An 18,050-nucleotide genomic window follows, 5' to 3' on the forward strand; every position below is an offset into this window, starting at 1 on the left:
CCCCTCCTTTCTCTTGGCTCTGACTGTGGGCGTTGGGGACGACAGCTGCCCAAGGAGGCCATCTAGCTGACGACAACCAGAGCAAGGTGGCTGATAGAGACACTGGGCTTAAACAAACATCCAAGCCGGGCCCGCCCAGGGCGTGGACAGGGCAGGGCAGGGCGCAGGGGAGGTGGGGTCTGCATCGGACTGTGCCCCGGGGGGCTCCTGCTGAGCAACTTGGGCCTTTTCCTGGACCAGCAAGCGGGCCAGCTGGGGTGGTCGCTCAGGTACGCGTCCACCTTGCTTAAGATTCTGACATGCCTGCCTGGACCGAGGGCTCCGCCCCATAAGGCCGCACGGACCCATTGGGCCCCGACACGCCCAGACATGCCCAGGTATGAAGCCGGTGAGTGGAAGCACTGGACCCCACACGCAGCAATGACTTGAACAAGCCGATGCTTGTCACCAGAGTAGGCCGCCAGCCTCCAATAATGGTCATTCTCCCAGAGTCTCACCCCCTGTGACGCGGCGGACGGGACCTCTGGAGTGAGCGTAAGTTGTTCTGCCCACCTCACCCCGTTCCCTCTCCTCCGGCAAACGACCAGCACCCCGACTTCTCCCCGGGGAAGCAGCTCTCTCTCACTGAGCGGGCCCGAGGGCAGCAGGCGCTGCAGGCCGGGCCCTTGGGCCACACGGAGGGTGTCAGGGAGGGCCCATGATCCCGGCAGCCAGGAGTCAGCCCCAGCCTCACAGAGGGGGCCCTGTCGGGAGCAGGTGGCCTCGAGCTGCTGGTGCCCGTGGAGCCCCAGCCGGGGCCCTGAAGGAAGCCCAGCTGACCCGAGGTGAGGGCAGCGCCGAGGGACGGAGGACGCCAGGTCCCGACGCTGTGGCGCGAGCCTCCGGGTGCCACTGGCCTGCGGTCAAGGTCGAGCCCTGGGATTCGTGGTCGGTGAGGCCGTTAACGCTCTCTCGTGCTTCTCCCACTTGCCCCCCGAGGGCTGGGATGAGAGTTATCCCCCCGGAGAGGCCCCGGTCCCCAGCCCAGCGCTTCTCACCCTGGTCTGTGCCTGAGCAGCACCTGGGAGCTTCGCGAACTCCCCGGGTCCAGACCGCGGAGCCGCAGCCTCTGCATTGGGGACTGACGCTGGCATCTCGAAGCCCTCCACGGGGCTCGAAGGTGCAGCCGGGGTGGAGGCCCCTGGGCGAGACGCCCCATTTCCCGGGCAGCCTGTGGCCAAGAAAGCCAGCCCCGAGGACGGAGGGCCAACGACTGCCCGGACGTGAGCTCTGAGGGGACCACGCAGCCCACCCAGTTCCCTGCCCGGGCTGTAAAGACCCAGGGGGGACGTGGCTGAAGGGAATGGGACCATGGCGAGTTCCAGCACCGCCACCTCAGGACGCAAGGCTCTCCGTGTCCCCACTGCCCAAGTGCCCGGCTCGGGACAGACACGCAGAGGCGGTGCTGTGGGGGCTGTTGGTGCAAATGCTCAAAACCCGACTGGCCGAAACTTCAGCCCAGAGTCTCGGGAAGTCCTTTGTGTCCAGGCGAGAAAAATGCACTGTGGCCCCATCCGGGGATCAAAGCTCCGCCCCCCTCCCCCCCCCCCCCAGGGCTCTGCAGGACGTTCAGCCTGTAGCCTGTAAAGGGATGTGGGCCAAGAGCTTGTCAGCCTGGTCCAGAGAGGAGTGGCCCGGCTGTGACAGTGTGACAAGGAGGCTGGGAAAGGCCACACCAAGGTTGGGCCCGGCTGTGACAGTGGAGCTGAAGGGGAGAGCTGGGAGTCAAACCCGCGGCCGCCTTTTCCTGTTTAAAAAACTGGCTTGAGATGCAATTTGTGCACGATGGAACGTATTGATTTAATGAGCTTTGACCAATGATCAGACGGTACCCACGGCCACAGCCACAGCATACAGCACAGTTCCGAGGTCCCCGGATGTTCTCGACGGCTCTGCAGTCGTCCTCCGCACCCCCCGCCCCTAGGCAGCCGCAGACCCGCTTCCTGCCACTGCAGCTTTGCCTGTCCCGGAACTTCTCGCAGAACGGAAACGTGCAGGCGGTGACCTTGTATCTGGCTGCTCTCAGCACGGAGCTTCTGAAGTTCATTGATGTCACTGCGATCGGCCACCCGTCACCTTCCGCTGCACGGGGGCCACTGCGGGGACTGCCCAGCGCATGGGGGGACCTCCGGGTCACTCCGTTTCCGACTGCTCTGAATAAAGCTGCGGGAACATCTGGAGACAGTCTCTGTGCGCACGAACATTTTTATTTATCTTATGGACGTGCCTAGGAACAGGATTACTGGGTCGTAAGGGGAACGCATTTAAGTTTAGGAGGCCGTTTTCCAAGGTGGCTGAACCCTTCGGCGTCCCTGTACTGTTCGCTGGCTCCACGTCCTCGCCGGCACTCGGGACTGTCGGTCTTTCCCTTTGTGCCCCCCCGAGGGGTACGGAGCGGGGTCTCGCTGTGGTCTCAATGACCGGCGAGGTCGGGCGTCTTCTCGCGCGCTCACCGCCATCCCGGCATCTTCGGGGTGTGTGGATCTCACGCACACTTTCCACCGTCTTACCACTGAGTCGTCTCCCTTCGTCATACATTCTGGTTACAAGTCCTTGGGCAGATACATGATTCACAATTATTATTATTATTATTATTATTCTTTTTTGAATGAAAAGCTTGCCCTTTCGTTTTCTTAACAGTGTTTTCTGAAAGGGCAAAGGTTTCGCATTCGGATAAAGCGCAGTTCTTCCGATTTTATGGCTCAGAAACCTTTGCCTCACTCCGGGTCACAAAGATTTCGCCCTACGTGCCCTTCTAGGAGTTTTGTGGCTTTAGCTCTTACGTGCAGGCCCACGATCTAGTCTGGACGAACCGTGGGGACAGTGGGGGAGCGAGCGTTCAGCGTTTGCTTCCACGTCGAATAGAGACGTCCCAACCCTTATGGAAAGAGTCTTTCCCCCCACCGAATGGCCCTGGAACTTCTGTGAAAAATCAATTGTCTACACACACGTGGGTCTCCTGGGCCGTTTCTGTTCCACTGATTCACACGTCCAGTCCTAGACCAACAAACACCACACGGCTCTGACTACCCACGGCCTTAGGCCACGTCTAGAAGCCAGATCATGTAAGTCCTCCAACTCTCTCGAAACGGGGTCTCCCGGCAGGGAAGCCTGCATGTTGTGTTCCATTTATTGGGACCTTCTTCGATTTCTTTCGTCCGTGTTCTATGGTTTCGGCATATAGATAGATCTTGCACATATTTTTTTGTTAGATTCATACCTACTTCGTGATTTCTTGGTGCTATTTTAAATAAAATTGTTTTAGAAATTTTCCAATTGTTCGCTGGAATTGCATCTTCGGTGTGTGTTGAATTGAAAGTAGTTTCTGTTTGTGGCTGTGTTTCCTGCGGCCCAGCTCAACTCAACCGCTGCATTCCAATGCCTTTTTTAAAAAAAAAAAAAAAAAAAAAAAGATTTCCTAGGCTTTTCTACCTACCTCCAGGAGGCAGACTGGTTCCGGGGGGAAGGGATGTCACTCTCCTGGGTTTGACGGCCGCGCAGTGCTTCCGGAAGACATTATCACTGAAGGGGACGCAGCTGCGCCAGCTGCACGGCTTCCGCGTGGTTTAAAACAACTTCAGAGTTAAAGCTCACACGGCGGGCCGGGCGGACACTCTTGCCTTGGTCCCAGCTTTGGGAGGAAAACAGTCTTTCACGGTGAAGTGTGAAGTTCGCCGTGAGTTCTTTACAGGCGCTCTTTATCGGGGTAGAGAAATTCCTTTTATTTCTAGTTTGTTAAGAGCTTTTTTTGTTCGTTTCTTTGTTTCGAAGTCATGAGTGGGTGTTGGATTTTGTCAGACGCTTTTTCTGTATCTTTTGAGATTATCATGTGGTTCTCCCCGTTTCGCCTGCTGAATTACATTGGTTTCAGAATATTAAACCAACCTTGTATTCCTGGAATAAACCGGACTTTGTTGTTACCCATTTTCATTTTTCCACGTTGCTGGTTTCGACTGGCTGCATTTTGCCACGGAGTTCTGCACTGGTGTTCACGAGGGGAGCTGGTCTGTATTTTTCTTTTCTCGTAACAAGTCTGTCTGGTTTGGGGATCGAGGCAGTGGCTTCCTCAGCTGGGAAGTGCCCCCAGTCCCCCAGATCATGGAAGTTTTCACGTGGGCTTGGTGTCTCTTCTTCCTTAAATGTTTTGTATAATTCGCCAGTAAAAGCCATTTGGACTTAGAATTTTCTTTGTGTGAAGATCTTTTATTTTTGGTTTACTTAAACCTTTTAACAATTTAATTAAGGTATAAATTTACCTTGAATTTTATCTATTTAAAGTGCACAAGAAGACAGGGTAAACATTTGGAAAGAAATCAATCTTACTTTTTTCCACCTACTTTCGAGATGACTTTTGGTTTTCTTTTTGCTGGTGACCTGCACGCCGGACACACGAGTGCCAGGTGGGCGCGCGTTCCCGTGTGAGTCAGCGTATGAGGGTGTCCCGAGGTGGTCAAGGCTGCTTCCCGTGCCCTGGGGCTTCATCTGCGGTCCCCTTCCTGTCCCGCCTCCGCCCCGCCCCGCCTCCCTCTCCGGGAACTGCCAAGAACAGCACGTCCTCCTCACCCAGCCCCTGGACGCCCTCCAGGCCTTCTTCCTTGACCTCCCTGCAGCGCTGGACAGTGACTCTCCTGCCCTCTCGTCCCGCTGGTCTGGTTAGGTTCCCAGCAGGAAACTGATGGCCCTAAATGCAGATATTCTAAGAGGGGCACTGTTTACAAGGTGTGGCATCTGGAGCTATGACCACCGTCAGGCCAGAAGGGACAAGGGCAGCAGCAGTGACCAGAGCCCAGGCCAGGGGACAGGGTGTCGAGGGCGCTGCCCTGTGCATGTGGGAATCGGGGATCCTAGCTCCCCGCTCCTCTCTTCCCTCTCAGAGGCGCTGTGGAGGTTCCCTCACTCAGGTCGGCCTCTGGGGACGTAAGGCGCCGGGGGGAGGGGGGGCTCTGCAGAGACGAGGGAGGGGGACACTGCACTCTCCTGGTCTCCACCTCTGACGGCCACTCCTCCTCCGGCTCGGGCCCCTGCCTTACCCGTCCCCCGTGTCCCTGAGGCTCTGTCCAGGACTCTGCGTGTGCTCCCAGTGGCCCCGGAGCTCCTGCGGACTCGGCAGACCGTCCCAGGCCCACCTTCGGGAGATCGGCCCCGGGGCTGAGCAGGGCTGGCTTCCTGGGGCCCCTACCGGTGTGGACTCATTCTCTCTCGTTACCTTCCTTCCTGAAGCGCAGAGGTCAGACAGTCCGGCCAAGGCCACGCAGTGTGAAAGGGCCAGGGCCAGGACGGGACCCTGGGAGGGACGTCCATGCCTCGACGCTTAGCCACGGTGGCGGGAGCACCCCTACAGAGCGGCAGGCCGATCCGCCCTCCAGAAAGTCTTCCCGCCTGGGGAGGGGCCTGTCCCAGAACTCCAGGGCGCATGGGCCATCCCGTCCCAAGAGCTCTTCCTGTTTGCTCTCTGCCAGGACCAACCTCTCCCCCACCTGACAGTGCAGAGCGCACCCTTCAGAGGGGCAGGTGTGCGAATCCCCTTCCAGCATCCCCAGCATCCCAGAGAGGAGCCGACAAACACCAGGAGACAAAGAACTCACAGTCCCTCTGGCACTTTATTGTTTATAAAACAAAGGCTCCCGTAGCAAGGACACAATCATTTTGCTTACAGCAGCAGACACAGAGGAGACAAAGTCTAGCTTTGAAATATTTGGGACCCCCCCCCCATTATGTGAACATGCCACCTCTGGGTCCCCAGGCCACAGCTGAGGCCCCAGCATTAGCCCTCGGAAAGCCCGCTCCTCGGTGACTGTCCCCGGTCCTCTGACCTTCCTATTTATGTCTGTGCTTCTGAGATCACACCGCCCTCAGGTCAGTGCCGTCTGTGGGCGGCGGGGCAGGGAGCCCAGCGGGCAAGGCCGGACAAGGCCAGGCCGGCAGGAGCCGGGTTCTAGAGATGCGTCACAGGTACCAGCATTCTCCCCTGCCTCGCCGTCTGTCAGACGAGCGGCGCAGGGAAGAGGGGGTGCTCGCTGGGGTGCCTCCTCATGGCAGGGTGAGTCTGTGAGACGGGGTCCACACAGCAACTGCCAGAGCCAAAAGGACGGCCCTGCACGGGCCGTCGTGGCTCCCTCTGGTTCTCCCGAGGGCGAGGTAGCTTCTGGGCGAGGGGTCCTCCCAGCTGAGGTCCTGGCTGACCCGTGTCCCAAACCCTCTGCCTTTAACCCCGGAGCGTGGAGATGTGACCACAGGGACTAAGACAAGCCACAGTCTGCGTGGAGAGTTTCCACGAGGAAGAGGCTGCAGAACTCCCGGAGGGAAGAGGAGAGAAAAAGGGCCAGGGACAGCGCAGGGCCAGGCTGCCCTTGTCCGAAGCCCCCACCGCGGCCGGAGCGCAGAGGGCCCAGGGGTGGATGCCAAGGTCCCTCCAAGGGGAAATGAGATTCAAGTCGTTCAAGGAGGTCTCCTAAGGCACGGCAAGTTCTCCTGCCAGAGGCATCTTTCCTTTATCTTTGCTTCCTCCAGGCCAAGGCCTCGCCCTCTGTAAGGGCCAGTTACCACCCTCTCAGGGCCCAGAATGGCTGGGACCTGGGGGTTGTGACTCTGTGATAAGACGGGCGGTCCCTTCTGTCGGAAATGGAGTCGCTTTAATTAAAATAAGTTAATAATGAAAACTTCAAAGTGCTATGTAGCCACGGCATTTTCCTGAAGGGAGGAAAAGAAGCTGGTCACGTGCAATGCAGACTGCTGGGCTGAGGCTTGGGGACGAACGCAGGGCCACCCCCTTTCCTGTAGCACTGCGGCCGGGCCGGTGACGTCCTGCAGGGCAACTGGGTTCTTTCCAAGGACCTGGCAGGTGGCTTTAACGTCTGAGGTTCAGGAGGAATAAACGGGGTGGCCTGGGAGTTGCTGACGGACAGGTGTACTTCAGACTCACTGGCACGTCCCCAGCGGGGGCGCAGCGCTTGACGGCAGTCGGAGCCTCAGAAACGTTTATTGAAGAAGAGAACGAATAGGAAGGGAGGCCAGGGCAGGAAGGGCGTGGCCGCATCGCAGGCCGGCCCGCGCCGATGCCCGCAGCGACCAGCAGAGGGCAGCGCAGAGGCCCGCGGTGCGGCCGCAGCCCTGCTCTGGGCGGCGACTGCCCCCAGCTCTGCCTGACCCCTGCTCCGTCTGACCCCTGGCTGCGGCTGACCCCTGGCTGCGGCTGACCCCGGCTCCGGAGGGCAGCGCTAAGTCTCACCTACACCTCGGAGTCTTGAACAGAAACAGGACAAAACGAAACGCCACAGAGAAGAGCAGTCCCCGGGATTTACCACACGTGCGTCCTGGCGCGGCAGGACGGCGCCGCCCCGGGCCTCGCGCGGCGCCCCGGGCTTAGATGAATTCTATCCCCTCGAACTTCACGCTTCCGATCCTGGCCTCGGGCAGGAGCAGGCGCCCATCGAGCGTGAAGGCCGTGATGTAGGTGGCCACGCGGCCGCCGTCCTCCTCGGACTTGAGGGCCACGATGATCTGGTCGTCGGTGTTGGGGACGAACTTGAAGGACGAGAAGCCGTGCGTGGGGACGAGCTCGCCGACGCGGCGCACGGACACGTCGCGGAAGTCCTGCGCGGCGCTGAGCAGCAGGTTGGTGCCCTTGCGCTCGTCCTCCTTCTCGCTGTACCGCTCGTGGCTGGCGCGGCGCGGCAGGAAGAACCAGCGCTGCAGCGTCTCGCTCCAGCAGGCGGACTCGTGGATGAGGTAGCCTGGGCGCAGGGACGCGCGTCAGCCCCGCGCACTGGACACCGCGGTCAGCGCCCGCCCCGCCCCGCCCACGGGACTCCGCGGTCAGCGCCCGCCCCGCCCCACCTATGCGACGCCGCGGTCAGCGCGGCCAGTGCCTGCCCCCCGCCCCACCCACAGGACGCTGCGCCCCGCCCCCGGCAGGCCCCTCGCCCGGGCGCGGGGCCCCGGCTGCCTGACACGGAGGCCTCCTTCCCGGCACGCGGCCCGATGCTGCGGCGGCGTCACCGCCGTCTTTTCTCCAGGTCGGCGGCCGCCAAGGGGCACAGCAAGCTGGACCCGTGCCAGAGACGACGGGGGTGGGAGGCTGCCCGGAAACTCCGGGCCTTCCACGTGGCAGGGTGGGAAACGGGGCCCACCTGGGGGTCCTTGGTCTTGCCCCTTCAAGCCTAGAGCTGCCCAGGCCGCCCTGAGCATCACGACCACCCCCACCACAAACCACTTGGACTCTTGGAAGGCGAGAGACAGAAACAATGCCTGGCCCACCCTGCCTCCAGCGTCAGGTGCCTGGGAGGCCCTGCCCAGGGAGACAGCCGGAACAGCTTGGTGGGGCATGCCTGAGACGGCAGGGGTCCACCTGGCGAGTGAGCGGAAACCGCTCATCCACCCCCAGAATCCACTGGCCGGAGGGGAGGGGAGCAGCCGTCAGAGACAGCAGAATTGTCACAGTGGAGCAGGACGGGACCGGCCGTGCTGGGAGCCAGCGCCGGCGCCGGCCCGCGGAGCAAGCCCCGTGCAGCCCCAAGCCCCTGGGCCCCAACCCCCTGGGCCCCGGCCGCGGCTCTTACCTGGGGGTCGGATCCCAGTGGCGGCCCGCAGAGCGCCGTAGCTGGACACCCAGCTCTCATGGCGCACGCTGCCCCCGCAGCCCACCACCTTCACCCACTCGGGGTTCTCGTTCAGCACCTCCCCCGTGGTGGTGGTCCACTCCTTGCCCAGGCCGCCCACATACAGATGCTCGTCCTTCACAGCCAGCCACTCGGCCTTGAACCCTGGGGACGAGGACATGAGAGGGGCAGGACTGAGACCACGGCCAGCCCTCTGCTCGCCTGGCCCTGTGGGGTCTGGCAGCCTGGGGCGTCAGAGGTCACTGAGTTGGACTGCACTGCAGGCGGCGACCAGAGTGGGGACAGTACAGTCTGGAGGGTCGGCAGGTGAGCACCTCTCTTTAGAACAGACCCCATGACAGCTCATGCAGGGCTCCTGCCGATCTGCCCCGCCCCCCTCTCCCCACCCTCCAGGGCGACTAGTGGGCCCTCGGCAACTCCAAAGCCGGCACACTGCTGGGACGCCCCGTCAAGCCGATGCAGGCTCCCGAGACTGCTGCCTCACCTCCCTGCGGCCCCGAAAGGCCCAGCCCCCCACCTGAACCTCCTCTGGTCCCCAAACCCCCCATTTCTCATGGATCCTCCCGTTGCCTTAGGCAGCCTGCAGTGGAGACTGGCTTTCTAGAAGGCGCAGACACAGGGAGAGTGCGGGCCCCTGCGGGTCCCGGCGCCTCACGCCTCCCTGCCACTTCCTCGGCTGAAGGCTCTGGCCACCAGGCCCCTCCCCACCTGCCGCCCGCCCACTGAGGCGGCGACCCGTCTCCGGCAAAGAGCAGAGCCACGGGTCACGGCCAGTCTCACAGGTCGCTCCCACTCAAGTGGGGTCACACAGACCCTCCTTCTGCTGGGTTCTCAGGAAGGAGGTTCGGGCGGCCCTCTGCACCAAAGTCTCAGTTCAAAGTGACAATAATCTGACGCCATGGCTTCCCAGGTAAGGCGCTTGGAGGGTGTAAGCCCAACATGCTCTTAAGATACCTTTTAAGACATGAAAAGGGACACGTTCCAGAGGTGCTGAGAGCAGCACGGGACGGCACCCTAAAAGTCATCCTGGGAGGAGCCCCCTTCTCGGCAGTCCCCAATTACGGGGCTTATGCCTCTAGAGGCTGCTCTTGCGGGTCTGAGGTCCCGCAAGGCTTGTGCTCCTGGGCTGGGGCACCGTGGCCAGAGCAGAGGGGTCGGGCTCTCCCCAACATCCCCTCCTCCTGGACATGCAGATCCTTGACCCTGGGCGTGTGCCAACCGAGCCAGGGACAGCGGACCGGGGCTGCACCCCAGCACCTCGCATGAGCCCGCAGGCAGGCGGGCGGACTCACCCTTGCCCACGGTCCCGTCGCCGTCGGGGAGGATGACCCAGGGCACGGCCTTGGTGCCTTCGATCTGGTACACGACCCCCGTGCGGTCGTCCACGGAGTACAGCCTCCCGTTGAAGACCACCAGGTCGGACAGCTCCATGCCCCGGCCCTTCTCTGCCAGGTGGGACTCCAGGACCTCGTGGCCTTTGTCCCACTCCACGGTCACCTTGTCCCCGCTGTCGGACAGGGTCAGATAGCCCTTCTTCAGGTAACTGAACCAAGTGTTCTCGGCCTGGGCCCTGGAGGCCGTGTCCAGGTCGGCGATCACGGCGATCCGGTACCGGGTCCCGCCCGGCGTCCTCTGCGGGGCGGACAGCGGGTAGGTGTCATTGCACCGGGCGGCGGGGGCCTGGCTGAGCCTCCAGTTGTGGGCGCTGGGCGGGGGGGCCCTGCCTGGGGCCGGGTGGTGGGAGTAGAGCAGCCACAGCACAGCGGCGCCCACGAAGGACGGCAGGATGACCTTCCAGCGGGGGCGGAAGCGGGGGTCCGCGGCCTTGGTCATGGACGCCAGCACGGGAAGGCCCCCCACACTTATCCGGAGGGCGTGCATGGACTCATTCCATTCCAGGGGTTCGGAGGGCTGGACGGGCATCAGACTGAAGGGCAGGCGGGACCTGCAGCCTGGGGAGAGAGGGGAGAGAGGTGACCACCTGGAAAACACCGTGGCTCCCCATGTGCTCGAGGGTGCGCGGCCTTGTCCAAGGAGACACCGGCCACCACCCGAGGTCACTCCTACTGCTCGGCTTAATTAAACCCTGACTCTAGCAAAATCTGCGTCCTCTCATTCAGCAAGTGAGAAGTCTTTCCAGCGCAACATCGTTCCATCTCCTCTGCCCCGGCTGGCGAGACGGACAGCTCAGCGCGAGGGATGCCCTGTGTGTTCCCTGGGCAGCGGCGGGGGGAGGGGCAGACGTCCTCCCTGAGGGCTCTGCTCCCGACAGCACCCGCCGTGCCCTTCCTCGGCGTCACGTCGTACAGCGACCAGCTTGTCCCTTTGTGTCCCCAGTTCCCGTGACGCTGCACGGAGCAGACGCCTGCTCGAGTCCGTACTTCCTCCTGGAAGAGGCTTCCATGGTATTCAAATATAAGCACAAACAGACTCAAGCAGAACAGGAATAGCACTGTTTTTGGCAACACCTGTCCCTTGGCACCTTCTGTTGATGCGAATGACCTGGAGGCCAGCGGGGCAGCGCGTCGGTCCCCAAGAAGCCCAGCTCACCCGGAACCTCGCTTGGCCTCAGGCCCCGCCCGCTCCCCGGCACGGCCCCGACGGTGGCGGCTGCCAGGGGCTGCTGCTCATGTTCACTGGGCCGGCTCACACGGAGCACTCGGCTCGGCTGTGGCTCCTGGTCTCTGTCCTTCAGCCGTAAGTCCCAGCCTAAGACACTCCCCTCCCAGGACCATGGGTGCTTGTCACCTCTCCCAAAATGACCGGGACATCAGGGCCTGATGTTCCACATCGCCGGTGGGCAGGGGTGTGGGCTCGGGGCTGCGTGCCACGCCAGGGCCACCCCATGCAGGCAGCCCAGCCCCAGCTCCGAGGATGGACAGGCCGGCCCTACCGCCCTCGCGTTCAGAGATTCTTCGTTCTGGCCATGGGGTCAGGTGCAGGGAAGCGGCCTTCCCGGGGCCAGCGAGGCAGTGGGGCCCATGTCCCCAGGGCACCCTCCTCCCCCAGGACGCAGCCCCTGTGAGGCCTCAGAGCTGGTGGCCGAGACCCTGGGAGACCACAGTCCCCACCGGGCGCACCGCATTCTCCTTCCCACCTCCTGCTCGGGCCTCCACCCGGACGCGGTATCTCACACCTAAGTCACACTCGGCTCTCGCCTCAACCCTCGCAGCCCTGAACCCTCCCTCAGGAAGAGCGGTGGCGATGGGACCGCCGTATTTGCAGGTGCCCAGGTCAAAACTTCACGGAAAGCCTGGGAGAGATGGACCCTCCTGTATGAGTGTGACCCTCTGTGCGCGACGTACGAACCACCAGCACCTCGACCCCGAGGCCGGGCCTCGACCTCCACGCCGCCAGCCGCCTCCACCGCGGTGGCTCCCTCCGCTTCCACGGCCCCTTCCCGCCCAGGCCACACGGACGGCCCCCCTCTTCCCCTCTCCCCGCAGCCGGCGACACCGGTGCCTCCAGCGGCTCCGTCGGACCTCGTTGCTGCCGGCCGCCCCAACGCCACGAGCCTGCCGCTCCGCGCGGGCCGCCGGCCCTTGTCCACCCAGGGCAGGGCCCGCCCGCCTCCCCGTCACCTTTCAGGGTTTTTCTATAACGTCGGCTCCTCAGAGACGGCCCCCAGGTGCGAACAGCCCCAGGTGCAGGGCCCCCCACCTTGCGGCGTCTGTCATGAGGCCCACGCTGTCTCACTCCCTGGGCAGCGGCCGGCCCGCTCCGGCTCACGCTCCTGCCTGACAGCCGGGCGTGCCACTTTGCGGAAGGAATGAAAAACACACCGACTCCCTCGACGGCCCCTCCGATTCCCGGCCCCTCGTCCCACTGCGAAGCCCCAGCGCTGGAGCCGGCCCCCGGCTCGAGCTGCCAGAGCTGCAGGGGCCACGGACAGTGCCGCCAGCGTCACCCTCCAGCGTCACCCGCCAGCGTCACCCGCCAGCATCACCCTCTCGTCTTCTGCCATCCCACGCGGCCGCCGCCCTCCCGGCCTGGCCCGGCCCCGGCCGCCTTGGCCTCCGCTGATCTGGCCCTGCCACGTCCGATCGGAGCTCCGCCACTCACCGGCTGTGTGACCTCGGACAAATGACCCGGCTGCTCTGGGCCTCAGTCCCCTCGTGTGCGGAGTTCGGCTAGTGCCGACTTCTGGGGGCCACGCCGCCCCGTTCTGTCTGACTGCCCACCCGCGTGCAGGGCCCGGCTTCACGGGAAGTCCATGGGGAGTGGCTGGCTGGGCATGGCCGCGGCGCCACGGGCTGCAGCCCGCGAGCCTGGCCGCCCCTGCACCCCAGGACAGCCACGCGTGCTTCTGGGCACGGACCCGCTGGGGCCCGCCCTCCACACGCGACAGGACAGTTTCTAGAAAGTGAATCTGGATTAAAACTCTTTACTCGACCCCGTGTCCTGCTGCAGCACAAGCTCCTCCCTGCGGAGAAAGCCTCAGTCCCGCCCGCCCCCGCCCCGCACCCCCATTCCCCGCACCAAACCCTGCGCACGGCGCTTCTCCCCCTGGGGTGCTGGGCTCCTCTGACCACGTGGCACCCTTAGGCGTCCGGGATGTGGCCCGGTAAGCCACACCTCCACTGTCCCTTCCCCTCGAACCCTAACTCCCTCCCCGCTTCAGGGTAGACCCAGACGGGGCTGATGACACACCTGCATTTGCGGTTCCTGACAAACCGGTATTTCCTTACTACAGGCCAAGGACAGGGAGGTGTGGGGCTGTGTCTGTCCACTACCCAGGGAGCTGTCCCAGACTTGGGGGGGGGGGCAGCACGTGTCCCAGAGCACGCCCAGGATTGAGAGCAGGCTCAGGGCCCCTGCCTTCACGGCCCCCCTCAGGCCTGCCAGCCCGTCCCCCGGGCCACACAGGGGGCCGCAGTCCCGACCGGCCAAGCTGTCTCCGCTTCCCGCAGGAGTGGTCCGGGCAGCTGGCAGAGCAAACACGTTCACACCGTTCACACCGTTCACACCGCTGCCTGGGCGAAACTCCCCCCTCTCGGGATCCAGGGAGGGCAGGACAGCACGGTGTGCTCACAGGGAGGCCCGTCCCAGCTCCCTGCCCCCCGCTGAGGCGGCCACTCTCCTCCCCAGGCCCTTGGCAGCAGGGCGGCTGCCTCCCCCAACACCAGCACGTCCCAAAGAGCAGGACGAGGACAGGCTCCCTGCAAAGTTCGCTTCCCGCTGGAAAGCACAGAGCTAAACCCGCCGACCTTGCAGACTCTTCAGAGGCCAGACGGAGGCCAAGGGCCTCCAGCGCCAGCGCCACGTCCCGCGGAGCTCCGCATCGCCCCACGCAGCACGCACGCACACCGGCTCGCGCATCAAGCCGAAGCCGGGGTGGGACAACGTGCTTCCGTCCTGTTTGGAAGGTGACCACCCCTCACCACTGCTCCTGCCACGTCGCGGCAGCTCAGACGCCACGGACAGCCTGCACGGCCCTCAGGACCGAAGCCCCACGTGACACTCACTGTGCTAAAATCAGCCGCCGGCCCTTTCAGGGCCCTTTCAGGGGCTCAAGGGGAGAATCATCCGGCTTCCAGCGCCCGCCCACACCCCCGGACTCGAGGCCCCTTCCCCCACCTTTCGAGCATCTCTGCGCCCTCCGCCGGCGCGCCCTCTGGCGCTCCTCTGCCTCCCTCCTCCACTTTGAAGGACCCTGTGGTCACGCTGGGCCCCACCAGGTAGCCCAGGATGGTGTCCCTACTCCAAGGTCAGCTGCTTTACGCCCAGAGTTCCCTCTGCTCCCTGGAACGCACTTTGCCCGTGGGCGCGGGCGGGTCCGCACCCGCGGCGCAGCTGTCTGCAGGGTGCGGCAGAGAGCTGTGCACGGGTCATCTGCTCCGTTGGCGTCACACTTGGAAGGCGTGCAGAGAAAGGCTGCCCGGCTGAAAGTGTCGTCCCAAGTAACGCTCCATGTCATGGGGCTTGTTTTCCCGCGAGCTCGAGACAAGGGGCTGTGATAACCCCGCCATCAGCCCAACCGGGGCAGCTCCCACGGGGTGGACGCGCCTGCCTGTCCCACCTTCTCGCCTGCTCCTCAGTGCTGGGCCCCAGGACACAGTGGCCAGCGCTGCAGGCCCCCTCGGAGCCATGGTGGACAGGCTTCAACCTCACGCTCACCCCCGCACTCGCCCGGACTGCACCCAGCGCGCCCACGCACACACACACCGTCTCGTGTCTCGCGCATGGTCCCCTGGCTCAGCACAGATGCGGGGTCCTCTGCTTGGGAACCCGGAACTCTAAGTTCCAGTTAACGACCTCACTAACTGCAGATGAACAAGTGGGATTCGAAAGACGTGCAGACAAAAACAGAAAACCGAACGTCTCCCCAGATTTTTCCAATCACAGGGCTTTTCCCTAAGCAATTATCTTAGTCTAACGAAACAACATAAAAGTCCTAAATAATCAGTATAAACCTTTTACATTCCCTTCATGTTGGCATTTAATAAGAGTTTTCCAGAAATCTCCACGGTCCAGAGGATTACTGAAGGAAAAAATTTTTTTCCAGTATTCCGGGCACCGTTCTACAGATGTTTGTACAGCAAGGAAATAACTTCATGCTCCTGACCCACCTCTGGACTCTGGACCACGTTCCCAGATCTGAGACATTGTTTTTGAAGGAGAAAACACTAGAGCATTTATACACCTCCCCTACCCTGCCCGGTTGCCATGACGATGGCCACGCTGCTGCCAGGAGTCCTGGGACTCGGATGAAAGGGGCTGTGTGTATCTGTGGGAGCCCGCACACGCTCACCCCAAAGGCCACCTTCGGGGAGTGGGGGTGAACACACCCCTAGAGCAAGGCCGGCTTCCGCTGCACCCCTCTGGGGCTGGGCGACATGGCAGAACGGGTGCTGGTCAGGCTGGCGAGCAAACGTTTACCGCACTGCTACGGGCTGTGAAAACATGGCACGGACTGCGTTTGGGGTGCAGCTCCGCGGGGAAGAAAGGAGACTCTAGCTAGCGATCAGATTTGCGCCTCGGCTGAGGGATCATGTGGTGACACGAAGTGGCACCTCCATGCCTGCCAACACGTGACCTCCTCCATCGCCCCTCTTTCATCAGGTTGATCTGGACAAGAGGAAGAGTAAGACTGAGAATCCTCTGTCCCTGGACCGCTGTGGTAGCCTCGTGACAGTGCCTGAACAAACCCACGCTCCTCCTGAGGGCTCTCCCAGGTAACACTCGGGGCTGGGACACCCCTACAACGTCCAGAGGGAGGAAGTCTGGCCTGTGGACGTGCCTTTCGGTGGGGGGCACGAGGCGTGGGCCAGCACGGAGGGCCACCAGGCGGCACTGGCTGCTCGGGAAGAAACCCCCTGCACTGAGAGGCTGGTGGGGAGGGACTGGGGGCTGCAGGAAGGTCTGCAGCCCACCCTGGAAGATCTGTCTCCGCAGAGCTCATCGGGAGAGGAACGAGAGGCTGCGGAGACTCCACGGCTGGAGGGACTGCAGCACCTCGTCCCTCCCACGGGCCCTTCCGTGGCCCTCACGCTGGAGAGCCGGCGAGACCAGCAGAGGTGTGTTCCCAAAGTTACACTGTGTTGGAAACGTGGCAGGAAGTGCTGTCAAGCACATACCCGGAGGCGGGAATGAGATGGGGCCGGTTCCCTAAGAGACACTGGTTTCCTGGGGGACAGTAGGGTGCTTGGCAGACAGAAAACTGATCACAGTGCTAGATGCCTGCCAAGCCTAGGAAGGCAGAGGGCAAGGAGGCCCTGGTACCCAGGGATGAAAGCGATGGGTGGTGGGTGGGGGTGGGGGCACAGGGGAGGGTGGGCAGTGTGGGGAGGAAGGAGGGAAAGTGAGCTGGGCTGAGAGGAAGGGAGGAAGGCCTGGGTTGCGCCAGGGCAGGCTGGCCTGCTGTCGCTGTGACAAGGCGCAGGTCGGATGGCAGGGCTCCCTCACCCTCGGGAGAGGCCCGGCACAGGTCGGAGTGGGGCACTCAAGTCAGAGGGGGCCAGGAAAGGGCTGTCCTCAGCGAAGAGGGTCGCGAAGGGAATGTGTCCATTAGGGTCGCAGGGGGTAGGCGTCCCCGAGTCTGAGACCGAGTCTTATCGGCCGGGGGCGGCGGGGCTGGTGTCCGCCACCAGTCGGAAGCAGGGGACGGTTTCTCAGAGTCACGGGGAGGCGTCCCGCCCCAGTCAGAGGGGAGCGCTGAACTGCGGGTCAGGGGGCGAGGACGCGTCGGGTAGGCAGGGAAGTTGCGGGGCCAGGGGGCGGGCCGCGGAGGGGTTGGAGGGGCCGGGGAGGAGGAGCGCGGGCGGCCTGGGCGCAGCCGTCACTCACCCGGTGCGGGCTGGCTCCGGGGCCCGCGGGTGTCGGGGCCTCGCTGCGGGCAGAGCCGGGACCGAGCGGGCGGCCGACTTCCGCCCGGCGCGCTCGCCCCGCCTTCGGGCAACACGCTCCCGGCAGCCTCTGCTCTGCGGCCGCGCGCCGGACGCGCGCGGGGCCTGCTGGGAGTCGTAGTTTTGGATGCTCGACTAGCTGGCCCTGGAGGAGGCGCGGCGGGCCCGGGAAGGACGGGGGTCGAGGGGTGTTTGCTGCCCGCCCCGCAGCCCGTTCCGCCGCGTTCATTCTGGAACGTAGGCCAAGCTGAAGTGGGAGCGGAGCGGAGGCGAAGGCTACTGGGGTGGGGGGGTTATAGCTGAGATTATAGGGCGCCTTGCCTGGTCCTCTCGGCCCTTGTGGTTGCCCGGGAGGCGGCGGGGCGCGGACCCCTCTCCTTCTCAGAGAGCCCCTCCCCTTGGCCCTTGTAATCGCCCACGTTGGAATGTCGAGAGCAGAGATCTGCACACAGGCCTGCAGGCTGGAGCGACCTGGGCGGGGGTTCCCCTGACTTGCAATCGACAAACCCCTTCGCAAAGGAGGGTCTCTGATTCATCCCGTTTCTCCAGTCCCCGCCCCAGGCGCGCCCCAACCCCACCCCAGTTATTTTAACGGAATATGTTAAAAGGCATCCCTGCCCCTCACCCCCAAGTCCTGCAATGAAGCTCATTTTAGAAATTCTGAAAAAATAAAATAATTTTGAAAGCCTGCCGGTAGCGTAGCGTCACACGGTCGCGGCGAGGAGGGTGCCCTGGTTCTCCTGGTCCGCACCTTCATTCAGCCTCTGCGTGCACGCACGCAAACCCAGGTCTCCAACGCCTTCTATCAGAAGCGCAAGGGAGATTTCACGTTCCGTATATGGTGCACAGTGGAGGTTAACCTGCCCAACCGCCTCACCCGGCTCTGCGTGTCCTCCCCGGAGGCAACCATTACTACTAGTTTCTTGTCATTTTAGAAATATTTTATGGCATACATATAAACACATACATTAAACTACCTTTTTAAAAACCAAGTGGAATTGTGCTGCACGCAAGCCTCGGCGTTTGGGAGGAGGGCGAACAAATCTTT

General features: G+C 62.9%; 1 protein-coding gene across 3 annotated transcripts; it reads right to left on the minus strand.

Moving 5' to 3' along the window:
- Positions 1–5,620: 5,620 nt before the first annotated feature.
- CANT1 (calcium activated nucleotidase 1) lies at positions 5,621–17,056 on the minus strand. 3 transcript variants are annotated; one of them, XM_036222929.1, is made up of 5 exons: positions 16,944–17,056; positions 9,950–10,609; positions 8,598–8,801; positions 7,383–7,772; positions 5,621–7,352 (listed from the first exon to the last, which is right to left on the minus strand). In XM_036222929.1, exons 2-4 carry the CDS (start codon positions 10,578–10,580, stop codon positions 7,402–7,404), a joined length of 1,206 nt encoding a protein of 401 aa, XP_036078822.1. In that variant the 5' UTR covers positions 10,581–10,609; positions 16,944–17,056; the 3' UTR covers positions 5,621–7,352; positions 7,383–7,401. The 3 variants fall into 3 exon arrangements, with proteins under 3 accessions (XP_036078822.1, XP_015998738.2, XP_036078823.1); XM_016143252.2 differs by having other exon boundaries at positions 5,621–7,772; XM_036222930.1 differs by lacking the exon at positions 16,944–17,056 and adding an exon at positions 15,409–15,483 and having other exon boundaries at positions 5,621–7,772.
- Positions 17,057–18,050: the final 994 nt, after the last annotated feature.

This window comes from Rousettus aegyptiacus, unplaced genomic scaffold (genome assembly GCF_014176215.1).
Source record: "Rousettus aegyptiacus isolate mRouAeg1 unplaced genomic scaffold, mRouAeg1.p scaffold_m13_p_6, whole genome shotgun sequence".
In the NCBI taxonomy this organism is placed as follows: Eukaryota; Metazoa; Chordata; class Mammalia; order Chiroptera; family Pteropodidae; genus Rousettus; species Rousettus aegyptiacus.